This window comes from Aotus nancymaae, unplaced genomic scaffold (assembly GCF_030222135.1).
Source record: "Aotus nancymaae isolate 86718 unplaced genomic scaffold, 86718_ANA_hifiasm-v0.15.2.pri h1tg000117l, whole genome shotgun sequence".
NCBI lineage: Eukaryota > Metazoa > Chordata > Mammalia > Primates > Aotidae > Aotus > Aotus nancymaae.
This window is the reverse complement of record NW_026988532.1, coordinates 1565927-1587618: the sequence shown is the minus strand read 5'-3', so window position 1 is coordinate 1587618 and position 21692 is coordinate 1565927. Positions and strand designations below refer to the sequence as shown.

At 36.5% G+C, this 21692-nt stretch overlaps 1 protein-coding gene across 1 annotated transcript in view; it reads left to right on the top strand.

Moving 5' to 3' along the window:
- The window catches only part of OLFM3 (olfactomedin 3), a 204939-nt gene that overhangs the window by 162117 nt on the left and 21130 nt on the right, over positions 1-21692 (top strand). Inside the window, exons 2-4 of the mRNA XM_012466450.3 lie at positions 5452-5598; positions 11578-11733; positions 16522-16741. Coding sequence (XP_012321873.1) covers positions 5452-5598; positions 11578-11733; positions 16522-16741 — 523 coding nt within the window. The remainder of the gene's footprint in view (positions 1-5451; positions 5599-11577; positions 11734-16521; positions 16742-21692) is intronic.

Sequence of the window (21692 nt, the reverse complement as noted above, 5' to 3'; positions counted from 1 at the left end):
CCTTCCTCACCCCACTGAGTAGCTGAGACTATAGGCTACCACGCCGGGCTAATTTTTGTGTTTTTTTCTAGAGATGGCGGGGGTCTCATTATGTTGCCCAGGCTGGTCTCAAACTCCTGGGCTCAAGCCATCCATCTGCCTCAGCCTCCCAAAGTGTTGGGATTATAGGCCTGAGCCACTGAACCCTAACCTAAATTTGATAATGTCTTTGGTTTTTATTCATTATTTGTTTTTCGCTTTTACAGTTGTTTTTTTTCTTAAAGCCTGGAGGTTTTCTTCAGTGAAGAATGTGCATTTCTTACTTCAGTTCTAAGTATTCTTATAAGTAATAACAAGAAAACAGCTCTGCAGTGACATCTTTATTAACATATCCTCCAGAACACAGCTTCTTTTGGCATGATCTGTCGACATCTAATTCCTGTCCTCACATTTCTCTTCTCTCCACACTGAACTCATTAGCATGCTAAACCGCATTTCACTCTCTGGGACCAAGCCTATCTTCAGCCAGAAAATGTCTCAGGGATTTTTCATCACTCAGGTATCCTCCCTCTAAATCAAGTAAGTTTTAATAAACAGATTTATTTTGGCTTTATGTCCTCCATCTGAACACCTCCTTCAGTAGCTATATCCCTTTTGGCCCTTTTTTATGAAATACCCAGAAAATCGGCATAATACAAACATCTAGCAATATTCGATCAGTTGATTTTCTTCTGTTCAAAGGATCAGAATTCTCTTACCTTGCCTGTCCTTCCATCTAGACCCTGATAAGTGATTGCAGTGCCTTCCACAGGAATATCTGACTATATATATTGCAGAGCCTTTACTGCTATCTGTTCCTCTGGGGTACCAATGTCTACTTGTCTCCATACTGTCGGAATTATGCCCTTTACCTGCCTGGGTGCATCTCTTCCCATCAACTACAGTGGGGTCTGTCTCCTCTGCAGCACGGTTTATGGTTGCTGGTGAATGGACGTAGATGGTCTATCTACATTTATCCAAAGAGGATGAGCAAAAAAAGCTCTGGGCTAAAAATTGGGCAAAACTGGTGTAAGTCCTGTGTATGACAGTAACTAAATGGATGACTTGGAAAAATATGTTTAAATTCTTTGAGTCTTAGTTTCCAATCTCCTCATAAGTAAATAAAAATACTATTTCTAAGGATAGTTGGTTCAAGAGAAGTAAGACTAAAACAAGAGAAGATATTTTATAAGCAAAAAATCTATTGAAATGCAAAGTAGTTTGATTGGTTTTTACTTTTACCTGCCAAGCCTCAAGATCCTTCTTTCATATTACAAAGCCCCTGAAGCTTTAGAACTGTCATACAGTAGCTTTATATTTATAAAGCACAGCTTTGTAATTAAGTTAGAAGCAAAGAATCCAGACTTGAAATACAATTGTTAAAATTATCATTTTAATTCTCCTAATTAGAGCATTCTTAAATATTTTATGAGTTTTACAATATTAAAAACTGCTAAATACTTCATTTAGTTCTTCCAATTAACACAAAAGGTTCAAAGAGAACTGCATCAGTAATCACTGTGATTATTAACGCTTTGGGTACCAATAAACTATATGCACCTTCCATGTCTAAGCACTGGGCTTCACAGCCGTTCAGAAAATAATCCCTAGGTTATAATCGTTATGTATGAAAGGGGACTAAAATAATTGATGGTGTAGTGTGGTGGTTAAATTTCAGTCTCTGTTGGGAGGCTGAGGTGGGCAAATTGCTTGAGCCCAAGAGTTCGAATCCAGCCTAAGAAACATGGTGAAACTCCATCACCAAAAAAGATACAAAAATTAACTAGACGTGATGATGTGTGTCTATATAGTCTCGGCTTCTCAGGAGACTGAGGTGGGTGTATCACTTGAGCTCAGCAGGCAGTGGTTTCAGTGAGCTGAGATCGCCCCACTGCACGTCAGCTTGGACAACAGAGAGATACCCTATCTCAAAAAAAAAAAGTTTAAATCTCTGAAATAAGACTGAGTACAAATCCCAGGTTTGCTTAAAATGCAGATTTACACAAATCTCCCTACTCACTGATACTCCCTGTATGACTTTGAGCAAGTTCCTTCCTGTCTCTCTTTCGTTATCTGAATAATGCACAGAATAACACCAACTAGTCCATAGGGGTATTATGATATTCAAAAGCAATAGCACATATGAACTGCCAAGTAACAAATAGAACTCCATAAATGATTGCTATTACTATTGCATGTTTTATTGACACCTGAATAATTGCTCTTATAAGTTAAAATTGGAGCAAGTCTTTTCTTATGGTATCCAAAAAACATCTAACTATGTCCTTCCCTTCAAGGTCTTAGTTGGTTTTATTTTGATTCTCTTTTCAATGCCAGCATGGGTTCTCTAAAAGAGAACACTAGAAATACTCATAAAGCTTCTTCTATTTATCATTGACCCCAACAGATAGGTCTCTATCAAAACCCACAGGACTGTCAAGCACTCGTCTTTTCTATTAGGTTTTTGCTCTTTTGAGTTACCTTTTTCTTGTCAAAAAGGTGACTTTTTATAGTTTAGATCATTCAAAGTAACTCTGTATTAGAGAAGGTCATGGCTTTTTTCACTGAATCTTACAATAAGACAATTGGAAGTACAAACAAGTCTGGAGTCTTTACTTGTATTGAACTGACACTTCAGGGGAAATGCTAAATGAGCATTAAACCCTCTTCACCTTTCCCACTTCTCCGGTTCCATAGAGCAACTGACTGGGAACTCTGTCATGATAAGCTCCACACTAGTTAGCCAAACACTTGGCAAGTGCACATCAATATTAATGCTGCCAGGTTTCATAATCAGTGTTTGGATTGTTGTTAAAATATTTTAATATTATAATTGGATGGCTCCTGCTCCTTTGTCCAATAGCTTAATTTATCCTAGAGACAAGCCTTAATTTTCTGAAATATTTTAGATTTGTGTCCAGTGTTTGGAGAGGTCCAGCTAAAACTGCAGGGCCTATGTCCAGATATATCAATTGCATACTGTTACTCAACTTGAACCTTTAATTATATCATTGAAATCATTCTGCTACACTGTTTCTATCTCCATTCTGTGGGTAGTCTGTATTAAAAAAAAACAACACTAAAAGAATAACCCAGTAATCTCTAAGAGCTTATCTAATTTTGATAATGTATAATTTTAAGTACATCTTTCTATCCTAACTGAATATTCAGGCATAAGAGCTAGAAAGAAGGGATGTGGAGACTGTTAATGAGTCTGACCCCCAGAAATAAAAGGCACCATTGGAAGCTTCTATGAACTAAATTTAAAAAAAAAAGAGTTAGAAAATAAGAGATTCAAACAATACGTCTGACACCATTTGCTTTACATAACGGATCAAGGACAATGACTGTGACATCTTCATGAGTTTCTTGAGTTTATAATTTTTAACATCCCCAATATTAGTCCATGATTGTTGCTGGAAGACCTATCAGTACCTTGAAGTAGTTATCATTTAAGCTTTCAAAAGGAAAAGACCTGTGTGGTGGTTTATGGCATGTTATGAGCTGGAACCTGTGACAAAATATGCAGGAGATTGTGTCTGTTGTGCTGCAAATGCTAGAGAAAGAAGGCGCCACAGCCTATGGCAAATCTGTGGAAAAAGAAGTCAGCCTGGTTCATGGTTTAGTTCCTTTAAGAATTTGCTCCCAGCCCAGCGTGGTGGCTCACACCTGTAATCCCAGCACTTTGGGAAGCCAAGGCAGACGGATCCCCCGGGATCAGGAGTCCGAGACCAGCCTGGCCAACATGGAGAAACCCATCTCTACTAAAATAGCTTCTGTCAGTATAATGAAAGGAATTTCCTATGGAAAATTAAGAGAAGCTAGAAAAATAGAACCATCAAGATTATTAATACAGACATTTCTTGTTTACAGAATTTCAAATCTATATGTAGTAACTTTCTTCCACCGCCATATAATGAAAATAAATTTCTTTGCTGTACATTATTTGGAAGTCTATTAATGTTCTTGCTGAAAAAATGATTTGATAAAAAAATAATAATACTCATCTTTGTGCTTGATAAAGTGTACTTGATAGGGCAAATGGGAAATATTTACATTTCTAATAGCTGGGCTGGGTGCAGTGGTTCATGCCTGAAATTCTAGCACTTTGGGAGGCCAAGGTGGGTGAATCACATGAGCCTAGGAATTCAAAACCAGCTTGGCCAACTTGGTGACACTCCATCTCTACTGAAAATACAAAAATCAGCCAGGCATGGTGGTGCATTCCTGTAATCCCAGCTACTCAGGAGGCTGAGGTAGGAGAATTGCTTGAACATGGGAAGCAGAGGTTGTAGTGAGCCATGATCTCAGCTGAGGTGGGAGGATCGCTTGAGCCCAGGAGGCTACAGCGGGCTATGATCTCACCCCTGAACTCCAGCCTGGGCAACAGAGTGAGACCTTGTGTCAAAACAAAACAAACAAAAAATAAAACAAAACAAAAAGCTGGATACAAGCTAACTGTTGAAATGAGATATATGAAAGGCAAATGACAATTCTAGAAAATATACGTTAAATACTTAATGAATAGTACAGTCAATTTCTTCACAACAGGTAGAAATCACAAGGGTTGAATAAATTGATGGTTTATAAAGGAGGCATTCCAAGCAGGAAAAATGAAATGAGCAACATACGAAGACATTAATCAACGTAGCATGCTTGCATGATACACACAGATCAATTTGGTTAGAGTAAAGGTTTCTGTTGGATGGTATGGAAGATACATCTAGAAACATAAATCAGGGATAAACTGCAGTAGAACTGGAATACCACCACTTCACAATTGAGTTCTAAGAAGGTAGGTGACACGTGCACAGAATTTATTGGAAAAATCAATTTGGCAGACTCTGCCAAAAACTCTAAGTCCTCTGAGTCTGCATTTCTTGCAAAACAGTACTGCTCTAATTATTTTTACCTTATATCATCAATGGTATCTTTCCTACTTTATTAATAATTAAATCTTCAACACATGGAAAACCTCTTTGCAACAGGACTTTGTTTCAGAATATCATGCAAGAATTATAATTAGAAAATAATATATTAGTAGTAGTAATTGCCATTTACTGTTGAGAAGATCATATGCAGAAAGACTAGCCATATGTGATTGAGTGGTTACTAGATGCTTCTAAAGTTGCATTAAAATGTCACAATATGAAAAAAAAAAGCATTAGGAAATAGTATGATATCAAAATCAGTTACTAATATAGCACCTAAAGACGAGAAAGGATTTTGTTTCGGAGATTGACAAGGAGGGTATACTGAATGAAGCTATGCTGCCTATGTAAAGTGTTTAATATCTCTCTCCTAACTTTAAAGAATGAAAACACAAACTTAAATTGTCAAAAAAGGTGTTTTGCTTAAAATGCTGCAAACCAACGCTCTCTTTATCTTATAACGGGAGTCTGTGTTTTGTGTGTTTCCCATTGGTTTCCTCAGACTCAGATTAGTCCTAAAGAAGGGTGGCAGGTGTACAGCTCAGCCCAGGATCCTGATGGGCGGTGCATTTGCACAGTTGTTGCTCCGGAACAAAACCTGTGTTCCCGGGATGCCAAAAGCCGGCAACTTCGCCAACTACTGGAAAAGGTAGGTGTCCTGTGTCCCCTTTGCATATTTTAGTAAAATCGACCATTCTTTGAAAAGGAGATATGGTAGAGCTGGTAATAGTGAAGAGGATTCTTTTGATTTTTGTTCTCCTTCTCAAATAAGCTTTTTTCTGATCCTTGAAAGGGCTGCCTCAAGCTGTCCTTGTCCTATTTCTATGAATTTTTAATTTTTCTAACCTTGATACTTTAAGACTGGCTCTCTACCATATATCTTAATCTCTAGTTGGTCTCTCATTAAGGAACAAAAAAAAAAGCATCTTATTCTGATGCCAGAAATTCAGCCTCGACGCTCAGGATCACACTAGACTCTTGGAGTTCATACTTTTGGATCCCATAACAACCTTGCAAGAAAGTTAAAATAATTATATGCAACATGCAAGCTATCTGGACAGATAATGAATAATTCCAAGTGTTTATCATCATTCTCCCAGTCATTCCTTTTAACATTAAGCTCTTCAATTTCATTCAATAACATTCTCTCCACAGTTTACTTAATATGGATTCATAACAATCAAATGCAGAATGTTTTGGATTTATTCTCTTTTACAGATAAATGTAAGCTCATGAAAAGTTATTTATGTTTAGTTGGAAGGGAGGAAAACCAATGAATGGTTCTGTCAATTATTCTCACTCAGACTTTCACTGTGCTGGGCTCTAAGACAGCTGGGGTGGCCAGATTATGGAAAGATGACGTGTCTGGATTTTATATATCATCAGGAATAATAAGATAAATTAGGTAGTATGTGTTTTAGAGGACACCGTGCGTAACAATTCACTCTGTGTGATGTCATTTTTATGATCCACCCACACATTTATGGCATTGAATAGAAACTTTTTAACAAAAAATAAAGAGAAGCTAGAAAAATGAAATCAAGTTTTTAAATAGATACTCATTGTTTACACAATTTCAGATTGCCATGGTGACTTTCTTCCACTGCTATATAGTGAAGATAAGTTGCCTCTGTGTATATTATTTGCAAGTATATTGATGCTCTAAGATTTTAAGTTTTTTCATGTGTTTATACAAAGTTTAGTCTGTTTCTCCTTCCCCTCTTCTTGAAGTTATCATCACCTGTTGGCTCATTCTTCTTAAGCCTCCTTTTATAGTAAGATCCCATCCTTTCAGCTCCCTCAATATCTGTCATCCGACAAGAGTATATGTCATTTTCATTCAGAATAATGACTCCAGCTAACATGCATCTAAACTCTTAGAAACCATGACAAAGCCGGGTAATCCCAGCACTTTGGGAGGCCAAGGCAGGTGGATCACCTGAGATCAGGAGTTTGCAAACAGCCTGGCCAACATGGCAAAACCCCGTCTCTACTAAAAATGCAAAAGTTAACTGGGTGTTGTGGTGATCACCTGTAATCCCAGCTACTCAGGAGGCTGAGGCAAAAGAATCGCTTGAACCCGGGAGGCGGAGGTTGCAGTGAGCCGAGAACGCTCCACTGCACTCCAGCAGAATGAGAATTATTATTATTCTTGGGTTTTATTTTCCAATGTTGATTTTTTTATTTATATAAAAATTCAAACATATAGGTTAATTGTGTTTGTTTACCAGGGAAATTATTTATATTAGTAAAAAGATCTAATCTTTTACATAGAATTTTGCTTTTCTGTTAAATTGCATTTCCCTGTAGATAATCAACATTCTTCACCAATCTTCTTTTCTACCCAGAAATATCTGTTTTTCTACATGAATTAAGGTGAAACATTTTCTTAGACACCATACTCTATCTTCTGTGTTGCTGTTTTTCAGTACAACATTACATACACCTACACATAAATTCAAACATGTCTTCAAATAGCAGTTGAAAAAAATTCAAATAAAGTATAAATGTCAGAAGTGGATAATTCCATTTACAGGTTCAAAGTAAAATGTCTTTCAGAGCTATGATAAAACTGGGAATTAGTGAAAGATGAATAAAGAGAAAATGTATGAAAATATTTCATTAGTTGGTTGAAAACAATATAGAAATTAATATGACCTCTCCATCCATCCAACATGTAATTTGTCTGAATGTTTTAAAGAAATTCTAGAACATCATGCCTTTAAAAATTTATTAACACATAAATGACAAAAAAAAACACAAATAAAATTTATTAACAAAATTGAAGTCACTACAAGGTAGATGTATTCAATTTACCATATGGTAGTTTTAGGGCAACGGAGGAATCCTAAATTGTGTGCACTCTTTTACAGTGGCCTGAAGGAGGTTAGGCAGCACTGATTTGCTGCGCCGATCCAGAGGAGAAAAGACATCTGAGACACCATGGTATTTCAGACCGGTCCAGTCCCTGGCTGCCCTCTCTATAGTTTCACATGTATCCAAGACACCAAAGGGAAAAGAAGAGCATGACCTCTAAGTGCCTCCTTCACTTTTAACCAAAAAGATCGATTTAGTTGTATATAAGGGAATATCGTTAACAAAACAGTATTTACAAAAATAATTCCCATTATTAGTATATTTTATATTTTGTATCCACTTCTTTCAGTTCTTATAGATGGGGTAGTTATCTAAATTTACATAAAAGAAAACTGGTTGTCCAGTGTCACTCAATCAGTAAGCTGTGGGCTGTAACATCCATCTGCATCTTCTCAATGCTACAGTGTGGCAGTGTCACACAAACTGCCACAGGTCTATCCACACTTATTTAAGTGATGCTTGTTAAACATTTTTAACAAGAATTTATATTATTGAATATTGGAAAAAATATAATTGGTTTCACAGTATTTCAGGTCTTTGTATGCCAAAACTAAAATTGCTCACCTAAAAAAGTATATGTTTGTTAACTATATAGCTTCCCTGTACAGTTAAAGACATGTTGTATTATCTAAGTCAGTATTTCCTCAAGTGTGAGTTTTTTGAATAGGATACTGCCAACATCCTCACCAATAAAATCAGTTTAAGAAACACTGTACATGATACTTCACTCTTGAAGATTTCTAATACACAGTTTACTACTAAAGCTTCTGTTAAGTCCCACAGTCAGGAAATCTGTTCATATGTGTTAAACTCAAGTTATCCAAACATATTTAATCAATAGAACTTTGGTTTTTCAAGTGCCGCCTCACTAATTATGAGAGTGAAAATCTGAGTTAATTTGTGTTTAAGTTCAAAAAAGCCCCAGATATTTTATTTATACGAAGAACAAGAATAAATAAAGATTCCAAAAGAATTATTTAAGAAAGGGGACAATGAGCTTGTCAAACTATGCAGAGAGAGCCTAAGCACAGAAACACCTATGGAAAGCTGAATCACAGAACAACTGCAGAGACAAGCCGACAAAAAGAGGGAACACAGCAGACAGGTCTCCTTCCCTACACAAGTCGTCATGGGTATCCAGTCTCCTGTATCATCAGGAAACTGATGCTCCGTGGGCCTCCAGAGCCATTGGGAAACTAAACAATCCTAGGTACAGCCAGCAGGAGATGCTTAAGACAACCTGGAGCCAAATGCTGCCCAATTAGACAGCTCTATCTCTAGCCATTACCCCAAATGTACCTCTTCTAATTACACATGATTCTGCAATATAGGTCACAATCAACTCTCAGCAAAAATTCTCCCAGTGCATTTTCCCATGACACAAATGAAGTTGAAAATTTACTTTATAGGGCGAGTCAGAGACAAAAATAAAGACAGCCTATTTTAACTTTATCCAGAATACCTTATCTTGCCCATCATTTTCTAATTGTATGGACTTGGTCCAGGTACATAGAATTATTAGCAGGATATCAGTTATACTAATGATAGATGTCTTCACAGACAAATGCCATATTTAAATAGGTAGACAGTTTTTTTTAATGCAAATGGCTTTTCCATATTCATGTTTAACCACAAATGAAGTTAGAAAATTATGTTGCCTTGCATTTATCCACAATGGCGTTACCATGCTTTCAATGTTGTCTTAGTAATTTTGTGCTGCACTAAATATTTAAAAAATTAAAAACAAAGCTTTCTGAATATAAAACTGTTAGTAAATTAAGAAATACTTATAGTCCTGAAATGCTGTTGCCTAACCAGAGACAGGAGGGGGAAGACTCTTCTTAAAATTCTAATTACTTATTATTACTACTACAAACCCAAGATAATTTTACTCAATAAATATTTATTGAACACTTATTCTGTGCCTGGTTCTGTGTAAAGTCTTAGAAATGGAAGATATGAGTAAGACACAGCTTGTAACCTCATGGAGCTCACAGAGGGAGAGCCACTTCCCTGCCCCTACCCCATACCCACATAACACAGTTAGTTTTAAGATAAGCCAGACTGTAATATGTCCTAAAAGGACAGCATTCAAACAGGGCAAGATGATGGATTAAGACAACATAGGGAACAGAAAAGGGTGAAAAAAAGGCAAAGAACTGAGGCAGGCCATGGCAGTATTCATTGCCTTTTACCAATATTATAGTTCTAAGGAATGTATCAGCTATGGGACCTTTACAGCATCTGGCCCACTAAGCATTGTGACTTTATCTGATGACAAAAATTTGTGCCTGAACAAGTCATCCCTTTGTAATTCACATTTTTTCAATGAAAATAACTTTGTACTGATTATATGTATGTGCATGTATGTGTATTTGATTTAGAATAAACAGATTGGCTGGGCTCTGTGGCTCACGCCTGTAATCCCAGCACTTTGGGAGGCCAAGATGGATGGATCACCTGAGGTCAGGAGTTCAAGACCAGCCTGACCAATATGGTGAAACCGCGTCTCTACTAAAAATTACAAAAATTAGCCGGGCATGGAGGCGAGCGAATGTAGTCCCAGCTACTCAGGAGGCTGAGACAGGAGAACTGCTTGAACCCAGGAGGCAGAGGTTGCAGTGAGCCAAGATCACGCCACAGCACTCCAGCCTGGGTGACAGAGTGAGACAAAAAAAGAAAAAAGAAAAAAAGATCAAATTATGTAACGATCTTTACATTTGCTTTTCTCATTGAAATCTTACCATGTTGAGCAGTACTTCTCAAATTTTGATAGGCATAGGAATCACCTGGGAATCTCGATAAAATGCAGACTTTGATTCAGTAGTTCTGGATGAACATTTCTGAGATTTTGCATTTCTGACAAACTCCTAGGTGATACCAAAGTTGTTGCTTTGAGTGCTAACAGTACAGAGATTATCTTATTCTTTATAATGGATCACTCATATTCTATTTCTCTAATTATTTAACAGCTCCCCGTTATTATGGCTTTCACTTTGTTTTCAGTTTTTTGCTGCCATAACAATTAGACCAGTCATTTTTTTCCTCTCATTTTTGCATATTTTATAGGTTACGTCTTTTTTACTTCTAAATAGCCAGGGTTCAGTGAACCTGGGATGGTGCTATTGGCTTAAAATGTGTTTAACACCTGTCTACGAAGCACTTGATACAGTTACCATTTTCTGGGTCCCTTAAACACTATGCTGTTGAATTTACGCAGTGTTCCAGCACTGCTGTAACTTGTCTTGGTCAATTCCATCTCTCCCCTGGCACTACTTTAGACACATTAAGAACTGATTGTACTAGAATGAATGCATTCTAGTCCTCTTGGACACTTCACTACCATCCGTAACTGCTAAACATCCTAGATATTTAAGAAGTCAGAATTAGTACTTACTGAAACAACTTATTTTGACATTTAACATGTTGGGGTATTTTAAGCTTACAAACCCTTAAAATGAAAAACCTATTTTTAAAGCTTATTTTTCTAATGTATTAAACTCATTTATATTCAGTCAGTTCTAATGCTGGAATGCCCATTTTTAAATTTCCTGTCTAGGTATAATTTTCTCTTGCTGAATTCTTCAAATGCTTATCATGAAGAATCGTTCTTCTGAAAATGTGTCATATGGGAATGCAATTACGAATTTGGCACTTCTAGTTTTTATATTAATGGCATTTTTGCTGTTTCTTAGTGATTGCACAAACCTGCAAACAGATAATAATTACAGACAATATTCTTGTTTAACAGGTTCAGAACATGTCCCAGTCTATTGAGGTTTTAAACTTGAGAACTCAGAGAGATTTCCAATATGTTTTAAAAATGGAAACCCAAATGAAAGGGCTGAAAGCAAAGTTTCGGCAGATTGAAGATGATCGAAAGACACTTATGACCAAGCATTTTCAGGTAGGTTTGACTTCTGCAACTTGTCAATCCAAATGAGACCCTAAGTAGGATGGACAGCAGTGGAGCACTCAGCTAGAAATGACCGTTCATTGGCCCATATATGCAAGGTAAAAGACTCATGGAGGATTTCAGTCATCTCTCCACTGAAACTGACAATTAGCAGCTGACAGGAAGACATAGAAGGCTTGCTATGAAAAAAGCCTCATCCTTGTAGAGTTTGGTGGATTTTCTGAAACAAAGGGAAACCCCAAGGAAAAGTAATAATTAAATTATAAATATTTCTCTAATGGTTTCATGTCCTGCTAATATGAAGAAAGATGTAGATGACATAAAATTTTTTTTAATTTTTAAAAGAAATAACTATGCCATAAATATGAGCATATAGAAAGAGTTGTTTTATACTTTATACAAATCAAGACTTTTTCTAGATTTTAAGTGTTTTATTGGCAATTATTTACAAATACTGAAAATGGAGAAATAAATTATGCTATGTGGACTTTTGTTAACCATGTATGAAAGAGTTATGAATTTTAAGGAAAAACCCTCGGTCTGATAATGCAGTTTGAGCTTCTGTTAAAAGTAAATCATCTGCCTTTCCAAGGCACAGCCCATAGTAAATAAAACACACTGTGGTTGCTCACTTAATAGCCCCTGTTTTTCTTGCCAATTAGGAAGTGAGATTCACTGCTGATGTTGAGGGAGTGGATCTGAATTCAAGCCCTTGGACAAGGAAAGGAGCGCTTCCTACACCTAATGGTGGCAGGTGGGGAGCTAGCGAGGAACACGTAACAGAGTCTCTGCATAACACATTTTAATGTGGCAGAAAGTTTCATGGTTTTGTAATTTTCTTCAGTGGTACTCAAGAGATTGAGTAGAGAGGTATGGAAGAGAATTATACCCTGAACTGGTTTTAAACCTTTACCAAGAAGGTCATAACAGAAGTAAAAGAGGGAGAGAAAGTTGAGGGTATTGTAAAGAGAGGGAATGGAAGTGATTAATCATGAGGTTTAAATTGAAGACAGAAGTAAACAAAGCCAGCAGGTTAAGATATTAGGACAAATTAGAGCAAGACTTAGAAGATACAATAATAAGTTTAAAGATTATTGAAAATGAAAGTATGAGTGAAATGGATAAATAGGACACTTATGGATAAATGGTAAACACAGAATTACATGAGATTAAAGAGCAAAAGAATTAATTTTAGGCAGTATTTATTGAGCCCATACCACACTCAAAGTACGGCTGGCCCCTCTGCTGGATGTATTATACGTAATCTCTCTTCTATGAAAGACAACTAACACACAGGTGAATTGATAGTGAGTAGAGGCATAAACATTACTTAAGAGCACAAAGGGAAGAGGAATTAACTTTGTTTTAAAAAGGAGAAGAATTACAGGAAAGCAGTTTGGGACTAGTGACCCTACCCCTCCACTACTAAATTATAGGGGGTCAAGAAAATCAAAACATTTTCCGTGTCAATTTTCAATGCTCAGAGTTAGAGTGTAGACAGTAAAGTAACAATGTGAACCTAATGTTGAGGTCATCGGCAAAGTAGAAAATAGTAAGCTGGCATTTAGTTGTGGGAAGAGCATTCCTGGAAGGAACTAACCAGGAGGAGAGGAGCCCAGATTGCTTGGTGCAGATGGACAATGCAGTGAGAATTCTGCAAAGCCCAAGGACAGCTTGAGAGTGTCAGGGTTGACAGGGCTGAGGAATGTATAATGAAGTATGTGCATCTTTGGGAACTTTTGAGAGAAGACAGGAAACAAAGAAACAAAAAAAGATACAAAGCTGAGATAAACCCAAAGAAATAATGTGCCTAGTCTATAAATTTCCTAGCCGCAAATTAGACAGGCTACTAATAAGAAAACAATTTACAGGCCACAGCACCCTGTGACATAATGGTTTGGATTTTCCTAGTTCATGTAATCCAAGTATATGCTGAAGTTATATGTCAAAATTCAAATAACAGTAATGATTACAACAATAGCTATTTTTGGAACAATTATACATATTCAAGGCACACTTCTGAGCACTTTCAGTATATTAACTGTATAATCCTCACAACAATCTTGTAACTCAGGCACTATTTTCATATCCAGTTTAAAGATAAAGAAACTGATGCACAAAGAGTGTATTTGTCCATTCTTACACTGCTATAAAGATCTGCCCTGATACTGGGTAATGTGTGAAAGAAAGAGGTTTAATTGACTTACAGTTCTGGATGGCTGGGGAAGCCTCAGGAAACTTACAATTGTGGCAGAAGGGGAAGCAGGCACTTTCTTCACAAGGCAGTAGGCTAGAGAGAGAGAGACAGAGAGTATGAATGCAGAAGTACCACACTTTAAAACCATCAGCTCTCATGAGAACTCAGTATCAGAAGAGCATGAAAGAAACAGCCCCCACGGTCAAATCGCCTTTCACCCGGTCCCTCCCCTGACACGTGGGAATTACAATTTGGGATGAGATTTAGGTGGGGACACAGAGTCAAATCGTATCAAAGAGGTTGAGTAGTTTATCCAGAGACATATATCTAATATGCATGAGAACCAAGATTCAAACTCACAAAATCCAACTCCAGACCTATACCTCCTAATATGAACGCTGCATTGCTTCTTCAAGTAGACTTTAGGTCTCTGAATTACAAATAAAAATAATTATGTGCTCAACATATATTCGTGGAATTTATTTATTTGTTGAATCCTACCATGAGTTGGATTTTGCTCTAAGTGCTGGTACTATACTGGAAAAGGGGAAATGGAACATTCCAAAGTAAATTCAATATTGAAGAACACGTTAAAAAAATCTTCCTCTGATAAGCAGTTTCCATCTTATCAAGAACACTAAGTAGATTTTGTTTTCTACACTCTTTCAGATAGAAAGCTTATGCCAACTACTATACTTGAGATTGTCATTCTTACATGAAGAGATTGATGTTGGCTCTACTCTAGCTGAGAACTTGGCTGTGAAAGCAACATAGTAGAGAGTGAAATTCTAGAAGAGATTAGCAAACAAAGATCTATGCTATTCTACTTTAATCTTTTAAGTATTTGGTTTGAGCATTGGGTGGGCTTTCCAATGCTCTCATACAAGTTTCAAGAGTTTCACAATTGATTGCCAATAATCAAATTATGAATGTTGAAAAGATTAAAGAATATAAATACCTAGTTTTGAATTGAGGGAGAAGAAAAGCTACCAACATTTTGATATCGCATTGCTTGCTTTTAAATATGCCCATAGTAGAATGTAAAACCTTTCATTGTAACGGTTGTTATAATGTGCAGAAAATGATACTAACAGAAATATTCTCATTAAAATCCTGATGAAACAATTGTGTCTTCCTTTAGGGATGCCACAAGATACTCTAACTAATAAGTCTATTTCCAAATGAGCTGACAAAATGAGCAAAGCTCTGCAATTCTGCCTTTTGACTGTGGTATTTACGAATCTTTCTCATTGTTAAGTCTCTTCTTAGCCTCCCACTCAATATGTACATGTGAACAAATTCAAAGATCCTGAACTTACAGAGGAAGTTGGAAATTTCCCCACAAGAAACTCAAGCCCATAAATCAGGGCAGCAATGGGAGTTCCTGCTATTTTAATGCATTTATAGTAATAACGTCTCCTGAATGTAATTTTTAAAATGCAATTTTCAGCTCCTTAAATTAGTGAGTGTACAGTATGATTTCTGACAGCACCTATGTATTATTCTCAAATAATCATAAGAGGGACAACTCTTTCCACAAATGATATTATTTCCCATAAATTCATAATATGGAATCAAACTGCTGAAATATATATATATTTCTATTTGACCATGCCTGTTGAAATATATATAACACACACACACACACACACACACACACAAGAAGTGTATCACATGAAGTGTGTGTCTGTATGTGTTTGATGAAAATCAATGCTTCATTTTCAAACAACTCTGTGTAACTGGCTCATATGTTACATAAACTATGCACCTTGGTTCTTAAAGAGTTAATTCACTATAGGGGCAAGCAATTCTGCCTTACATAATGACCTCTAAAGTATCTATGTTAAGATAAATGGAGTCGAAGTATAGGTAATAATTCAAAATGGGAAACAGTAGCATACATTTCTTTGAGCCTTGGGAAGTGTCACATGATTTATTATGCTTACTGAACTTACCTTCATAATGAAGTTGTTTAAAATGGATATTAAAAATATCTAGGAATACCTGAGAACAAAGGAAAACAAAATTGGCAGATGGCCATGATGGAAAATTTAAGTGTCAGAAAAAAGTTGATCCAGAATCCAAAATTGTCTGTATGTTCCCCATAACATGGATACTTGATAGGTGAGTGATTAGACTCAACTGAGCAATTATAGGGTATTTGACCTATTTCCAATCACTTTATTCAAACTTAATTCATAATTAGAACATGGATTCTGCTTATATTTCCTAACTAGATAATGCATTGTTCCCTATATAAAATTTTAGCAGAAAATGAGATAGTATATAACCCATAGTTTCTACCATAGGAAGCTTTTCTAATTATGATAAGGCTACATTTGTTATAGAAAAGTATCCGAGCATTTAAACAAAGGGTTTTGTATGGAAAAGCTGAAATAAATGGACTTACTACTAATAATCACATGGCCACTTAAATTTTCACAAAATACTTAATTTCAACCAAAAATCAATAAGGAATTTTGAAGCTGTTTTAATAATTTCCTTTAGTATCATAATAAAAAGAACAGAGCAGCGTGATCTGTTTTAAATGGCTCTCAGGAACAATAGGCTGCTTTTCACAGGAGTTGAAAGAGAAAATGGATGAGCTCCTGCCCTTGATCCCTGTGCTGGAACAGTATAAAACAGATGCTAAGTTAATCACCCAGTTCAAGGAGGAAATCCGGAATCTGTCTACTGTCCTCACTGGAATTCAGGAGGAAATTGGTGCCTATGACTATGAGGAACTACATCAAAGAGTGCTGAGCTTGGAAACCAGACTTCGTGACTGCATGAAAAAACTAAGTGAGTATGACAATTTCATTTGTCTAAGTTACGTTTTTATGTAGTTTCAAAGAAAATTGTGTTCTTATGTTTTATAAAGAGTCATAAAATATCTAATTGTAAGAAATCAGAGCCTAAGTGTGAAGTGTCCCCTAATGACTTAAGCCTGTCTAGGTACTCTGTGCTAGACCAATGGTTTCTTGATTTTTAGAGCACTGTGTTACCATTTGGTGGCTTCACATAAGTAGTCTGGCAAATATAGTCAACTCTACACTAGTCAATAGAGTTGACTGTATTTATACAATATATCTAACTGTAAGAAATCAATATATCTAATTCTAAGTGTGAAGTGTCTCCTAATGACTTAAGTGTGTCTAGGTACTCTGTGCTAGACCAATGGTTTCTTGATTTTTAGAGCACTGTGTTACCATTTGGTGGCTTCACATAAGTAGTCTGGCAAATACAGTCAACTCTATTGACTACACTAGTGGACATACATTTTATTTTCCAGTATGTGATTATCAGTCATTGCTTGGCCAGGGGAAAAAGAAGCCTTTGTTGCTGTTGTTGTTGTTATTAGTGGGGAAATGTAGAGACTAAGGAAAAGGAAGTTACCCTGGAACCAAATGTTAAACAGCAAATGTTTCCATTATTAAAGCAAATGGAAACAGGTCCTTCAATTTACAGCATTGTCATCAACTGCTCCGATCTACTGAAGAAGTGAAAAGGAGGCAGGTACTTAAAGGTACTCGCCACTGTGTAAGGAGTCGAGTGTGTGGCCTGGGTCATGGGCTCTAGTTCTTGCCTCCTAAAATGTGTGGTCCAACCTGGTCTGAGTTACAAACTCTTTCATGGCATCCATAAGCCAGTTATTCAGTCGAAGTCAACATGGGACTAGTCTGCAACTTGAATGTAAAATAAACAAGTAGCCATGAATTGAATAGGAGGAGTGGTAAGTTTATTCAGGATCAGTATTTTAGTTGTAGGCATGATGTGACATGACAAGGAGAGCCACTCCATACCTATAGAAAGTGTTCTCTCAAGATAAATAAAACCTTTTGTGGAATAGAATAACTGGGAAGAGGAGTAAAGCATTAAAAAAGAATGATTAACTATTTCTAGTAAAGAAAACTTCAGTGAACAAATGTAAACATTTAAAATACAGTTTGAGTGGCTTACAAGAACATTTTAAAGACTGTTTTACAAATATGCTTCAAGTGATAAAAAGAGATCCAAAATGCAAAATGTTACATTCAGTTATCACAGCCTCAAAATAGTGTGGGATATTGCTACATCAGAGGCTCCACTGTCATCATACCAGGATTTCTAAGAGAATCCAACAAAGTGAATCAGAAGGAAATAAGGTAAACCTGAAGGCCTAAACACATGTCCAAGATCCTCAGCTCCTTACTCCTCATCAAACACAGTCTACACTCTTTCATCTACAGTTTGTCTCCTAACAATTAACTATGTGTAATAGATCCTGTGACTCCAGTTTTCCTTCCTCTCTAACTCATTGTGCACATTATTTCCCAAGGGATTTTATAAAGTATAAATATGAAATTATTCTGAGCTTCTTAAAATCTCCTATAGATTCCTTACGTCATAGGATATAGTCCATGGCTTATGTGACCTTCACATGTGGACCCTTCTGCTTCTCCAGGCTTAGGTTTTGCCATTTCTCTTCTCACACACTAAGTCCCAGTCATGTGTGTCTTCCACTGTCTTACTATAGAGCTGTTATAAAATGCTGTTTGTCCCTGCTTCTGAAACACTCCTTCCCCTGTGAACCCTCCCTTCATCAACACACTTTCACCTGCCACATGTGATAAACTATTTATTCGTCAGGTCTCAGTTTAAATGTTGTGTCTTGCTGGAATCATCCATTGCCCTCCCAGACTAGGCTGGTGTCCTTGACAGGCACTTCCAAACCCCGATATTTCACTAATTATTGGACCTCCCTTGTTTCGCTATCATTGCATGTGTAATAGAATGTGTCTTGCTAGACTTTTTTTCAGAGGACAAGAGAACAATGTATATCATGTTCACTCTACGTGTTGGACCTTCCAATGCCTAGAAAATTGCCTGGCTAAGAAAAGACACTCAATAAATATTTGGTGAATAAATTTACTCTATAAGAAATCAGAGGAATAATTTCTATTATTACCATTTCAAGTAGTATTACCCATTTTAAGTAGCAGAGAATGATCTGTTTTACTTGTAACAAGAAATGCATCTTTTTAGCCACATCCTATTTGAGTCAAAATGGCAGGGCGTGATGAGACTAAGCAAGGGAAAAGTTATTTATTTAACATAGCACTTAAATAATTTTTTAATGTGCTCTGCTTTTATAATTCAAGTTGTACAGTTTATGGTTAATATACAATAGGTAAACATTACTTACATAAGGACATTCTGCTGTTATATTTGTTTTTTATATTAAGAAATATCTTTAGTTCAATGCTCATATTAGTGACAGGGCTTACCAGATGGTGTCTCCACCAAACAAGATAAGAAGTAAATATCAAATGAAGAATTATCCGGTGTTCTCAATATCCACATTACTTCGGGGGTTACAAAGAAATATCCCGATGCATTTTGCATTAACTCATAAAATATCTGGTTAAAGATTTTCTGCAAGAGACAGTCTGTAGGATTTGTCTGGGTAGGGATTTCACTTACTTTTGAGGAGAAGGCCCATTTGTTATAGAGAAACCATTCTAGACCCTGAGAATCAGTTCACTCTTTTATTCCTAGCATATCACAATCAACCCAAGCCCATAGGCATTGCATGTAGTGAGTCAGCATCTGCTAAGTAAAAATGAACTCTACTGAAGCAAGGACAGGTAATAGGATGATTCTAGTTAGTAAACCTCCTGAAACTTAAAGTATGTCGTCAGTTATGTTTTTGAGTGAACAATACAAAAAACTCCCGGGATTTGTTCAGTTTTAGAAATGAGCTTTCCTTCTACAGGCATTCTGTCTGCTTTACTAGATGGAAAGCATCTGTACTGCAGTTGGGTAGTTCTATATTTTCCTCAGCTCTTTGTTAATCCCATTTGTTTGTTTCTTCTCACGCACATATTGCATCTTCCAATACTGAAAATGATATTTTGGACCAAGAGGGTTAATCTGAGTAGACCATATTCATCCTTTTTATTCTTCCTACTGAACTTTGCATAATATTTGTATAGTGTCCTTATGCTTAGGACTTGATCCTTAATATCTGCAACATCACAGATCTTTTCAATTCATTTTCTCCAGTGGACCACGATGTTAGAAATAATTTGATTGACAAATAAACTGCATTAGTTAATCAATATTTATTTTATTTTAGCTAATCTAAAATAAAACTTGGCAACTAATATAATACAAATATCAAACAGCAAGAAAATCGGTACTCAACTTCTTGTTTAATGAGATGGTTGCTGTATAAGTTAATTGAGATGACTCTATAAAATACTGAAAATAGTTCCTATGTTTCACAAATGCTTGCATAGATTGTTAGCGGCCCTCAGCTTCTTATTCAGTTGGTAGAGAGGCAATTGCCACCAACAATGAATCTAACTCTTTCGTGCTTTTTATCTCAAGAACTGGGTAGATTTTACTATACCGTCACGTTTAAGTCAATTGACCACTTATTGAGCATCTCCTGAGGAAAAAGGATATTTTATCAACTGGACCACAGCCCTTAATTACAATGTAGAAAACGTCCAGGCAGAGCTATACAGTCCTAATACAGTGAAATATAAAGCCACATGGTCACTGAAAAAATAAATAAATAAATCCTCATATTTTCTATTTTTTAAAAGAGCCACTCTATTTGAAAGAAGATGTCAGGCCAGGCCTGGTGGCTCAAGCCTATAATCCCAGCACTTTGGGAGGCCAAGGCAGGTGGATCACAGGGTCAAAACATCGAGACCATCCTGGTCAACATGGTGAAATCCTGTCTCTACTAAAAATACAAAAATTAGCTGGGCATGGTGGTGCGTGCCCATAGTCCCAGCTACTCGGGAAGCTGAGGCAGGAGAATTGTTTGAACCAGGAGGCAGAGGTTGCGGTGAGCTGAGATCAGGCCATTACACTCCAGCCTGGGTAACAAGTGAAACTCCGTCTCCAAAAAAAAAAAAAAAAAGAAAGAAAGAAGATGTCTGGTAGTATATGATAGTATATATTATATATATTGCATAAATGTATGTATGCATATACACAACTGCAGAAGAAATCAAACATATAACTTTGAGTGTATCAGTAGGTTATAGTTTGATTAACACTCAATTTAGTATTTACATTTCCTGGCAATTGGTACAGTTTGGATTAATTCATTTCTGAGAACCCTTTAACTCCAAGTCTAATATTATTTCATAAGTAAGTGTCTGATTATCCATATATCAGAATGCATGGACTTCGGGAAGAAAACTGATGTTAACTTCAGGACCATTAACAGAAGAGTAGAGAAAAAAAAAAGCATATCAGGGGTTCAATTGCTCCAAAAGGGTCTATAATCTAGTTGCTATTGTGCTCAGATCTAGAGTGGGACATTGGATAATTATAGAATCGGCAATATAGTAACAAGAGCAAGAAGACTGATTCATCAATGGCATCTTCACTCTACTCAAATGCTCTTCAACCCACAAGGCCAATTAGTAGAGGGTAGAAATGGATTAGAGAGAAACAATAAAATTACAACAATGATGAATGTGTTTTCCCTCACTTTTTCAGGGGATTCGCTTTTAAATAAATGTCACGGGGTACATCACATGAATTTTAAGATGCTAAAAAACAAGCTAGTCTTATTGCCTGCCAGATCTAAGTTACCCCCAAATAGTAAATAAGGCCCTGAAGGAAACATAAGTCATCAAGACCGCTAGGGCACCATGGGCACTATTTTGCTTATTTCTACTACAGAATTAATTAAAGGTTTGAAGAAATTGGGAAACTGTCTCAACAACAATGCACCCTCTGGCCTGAA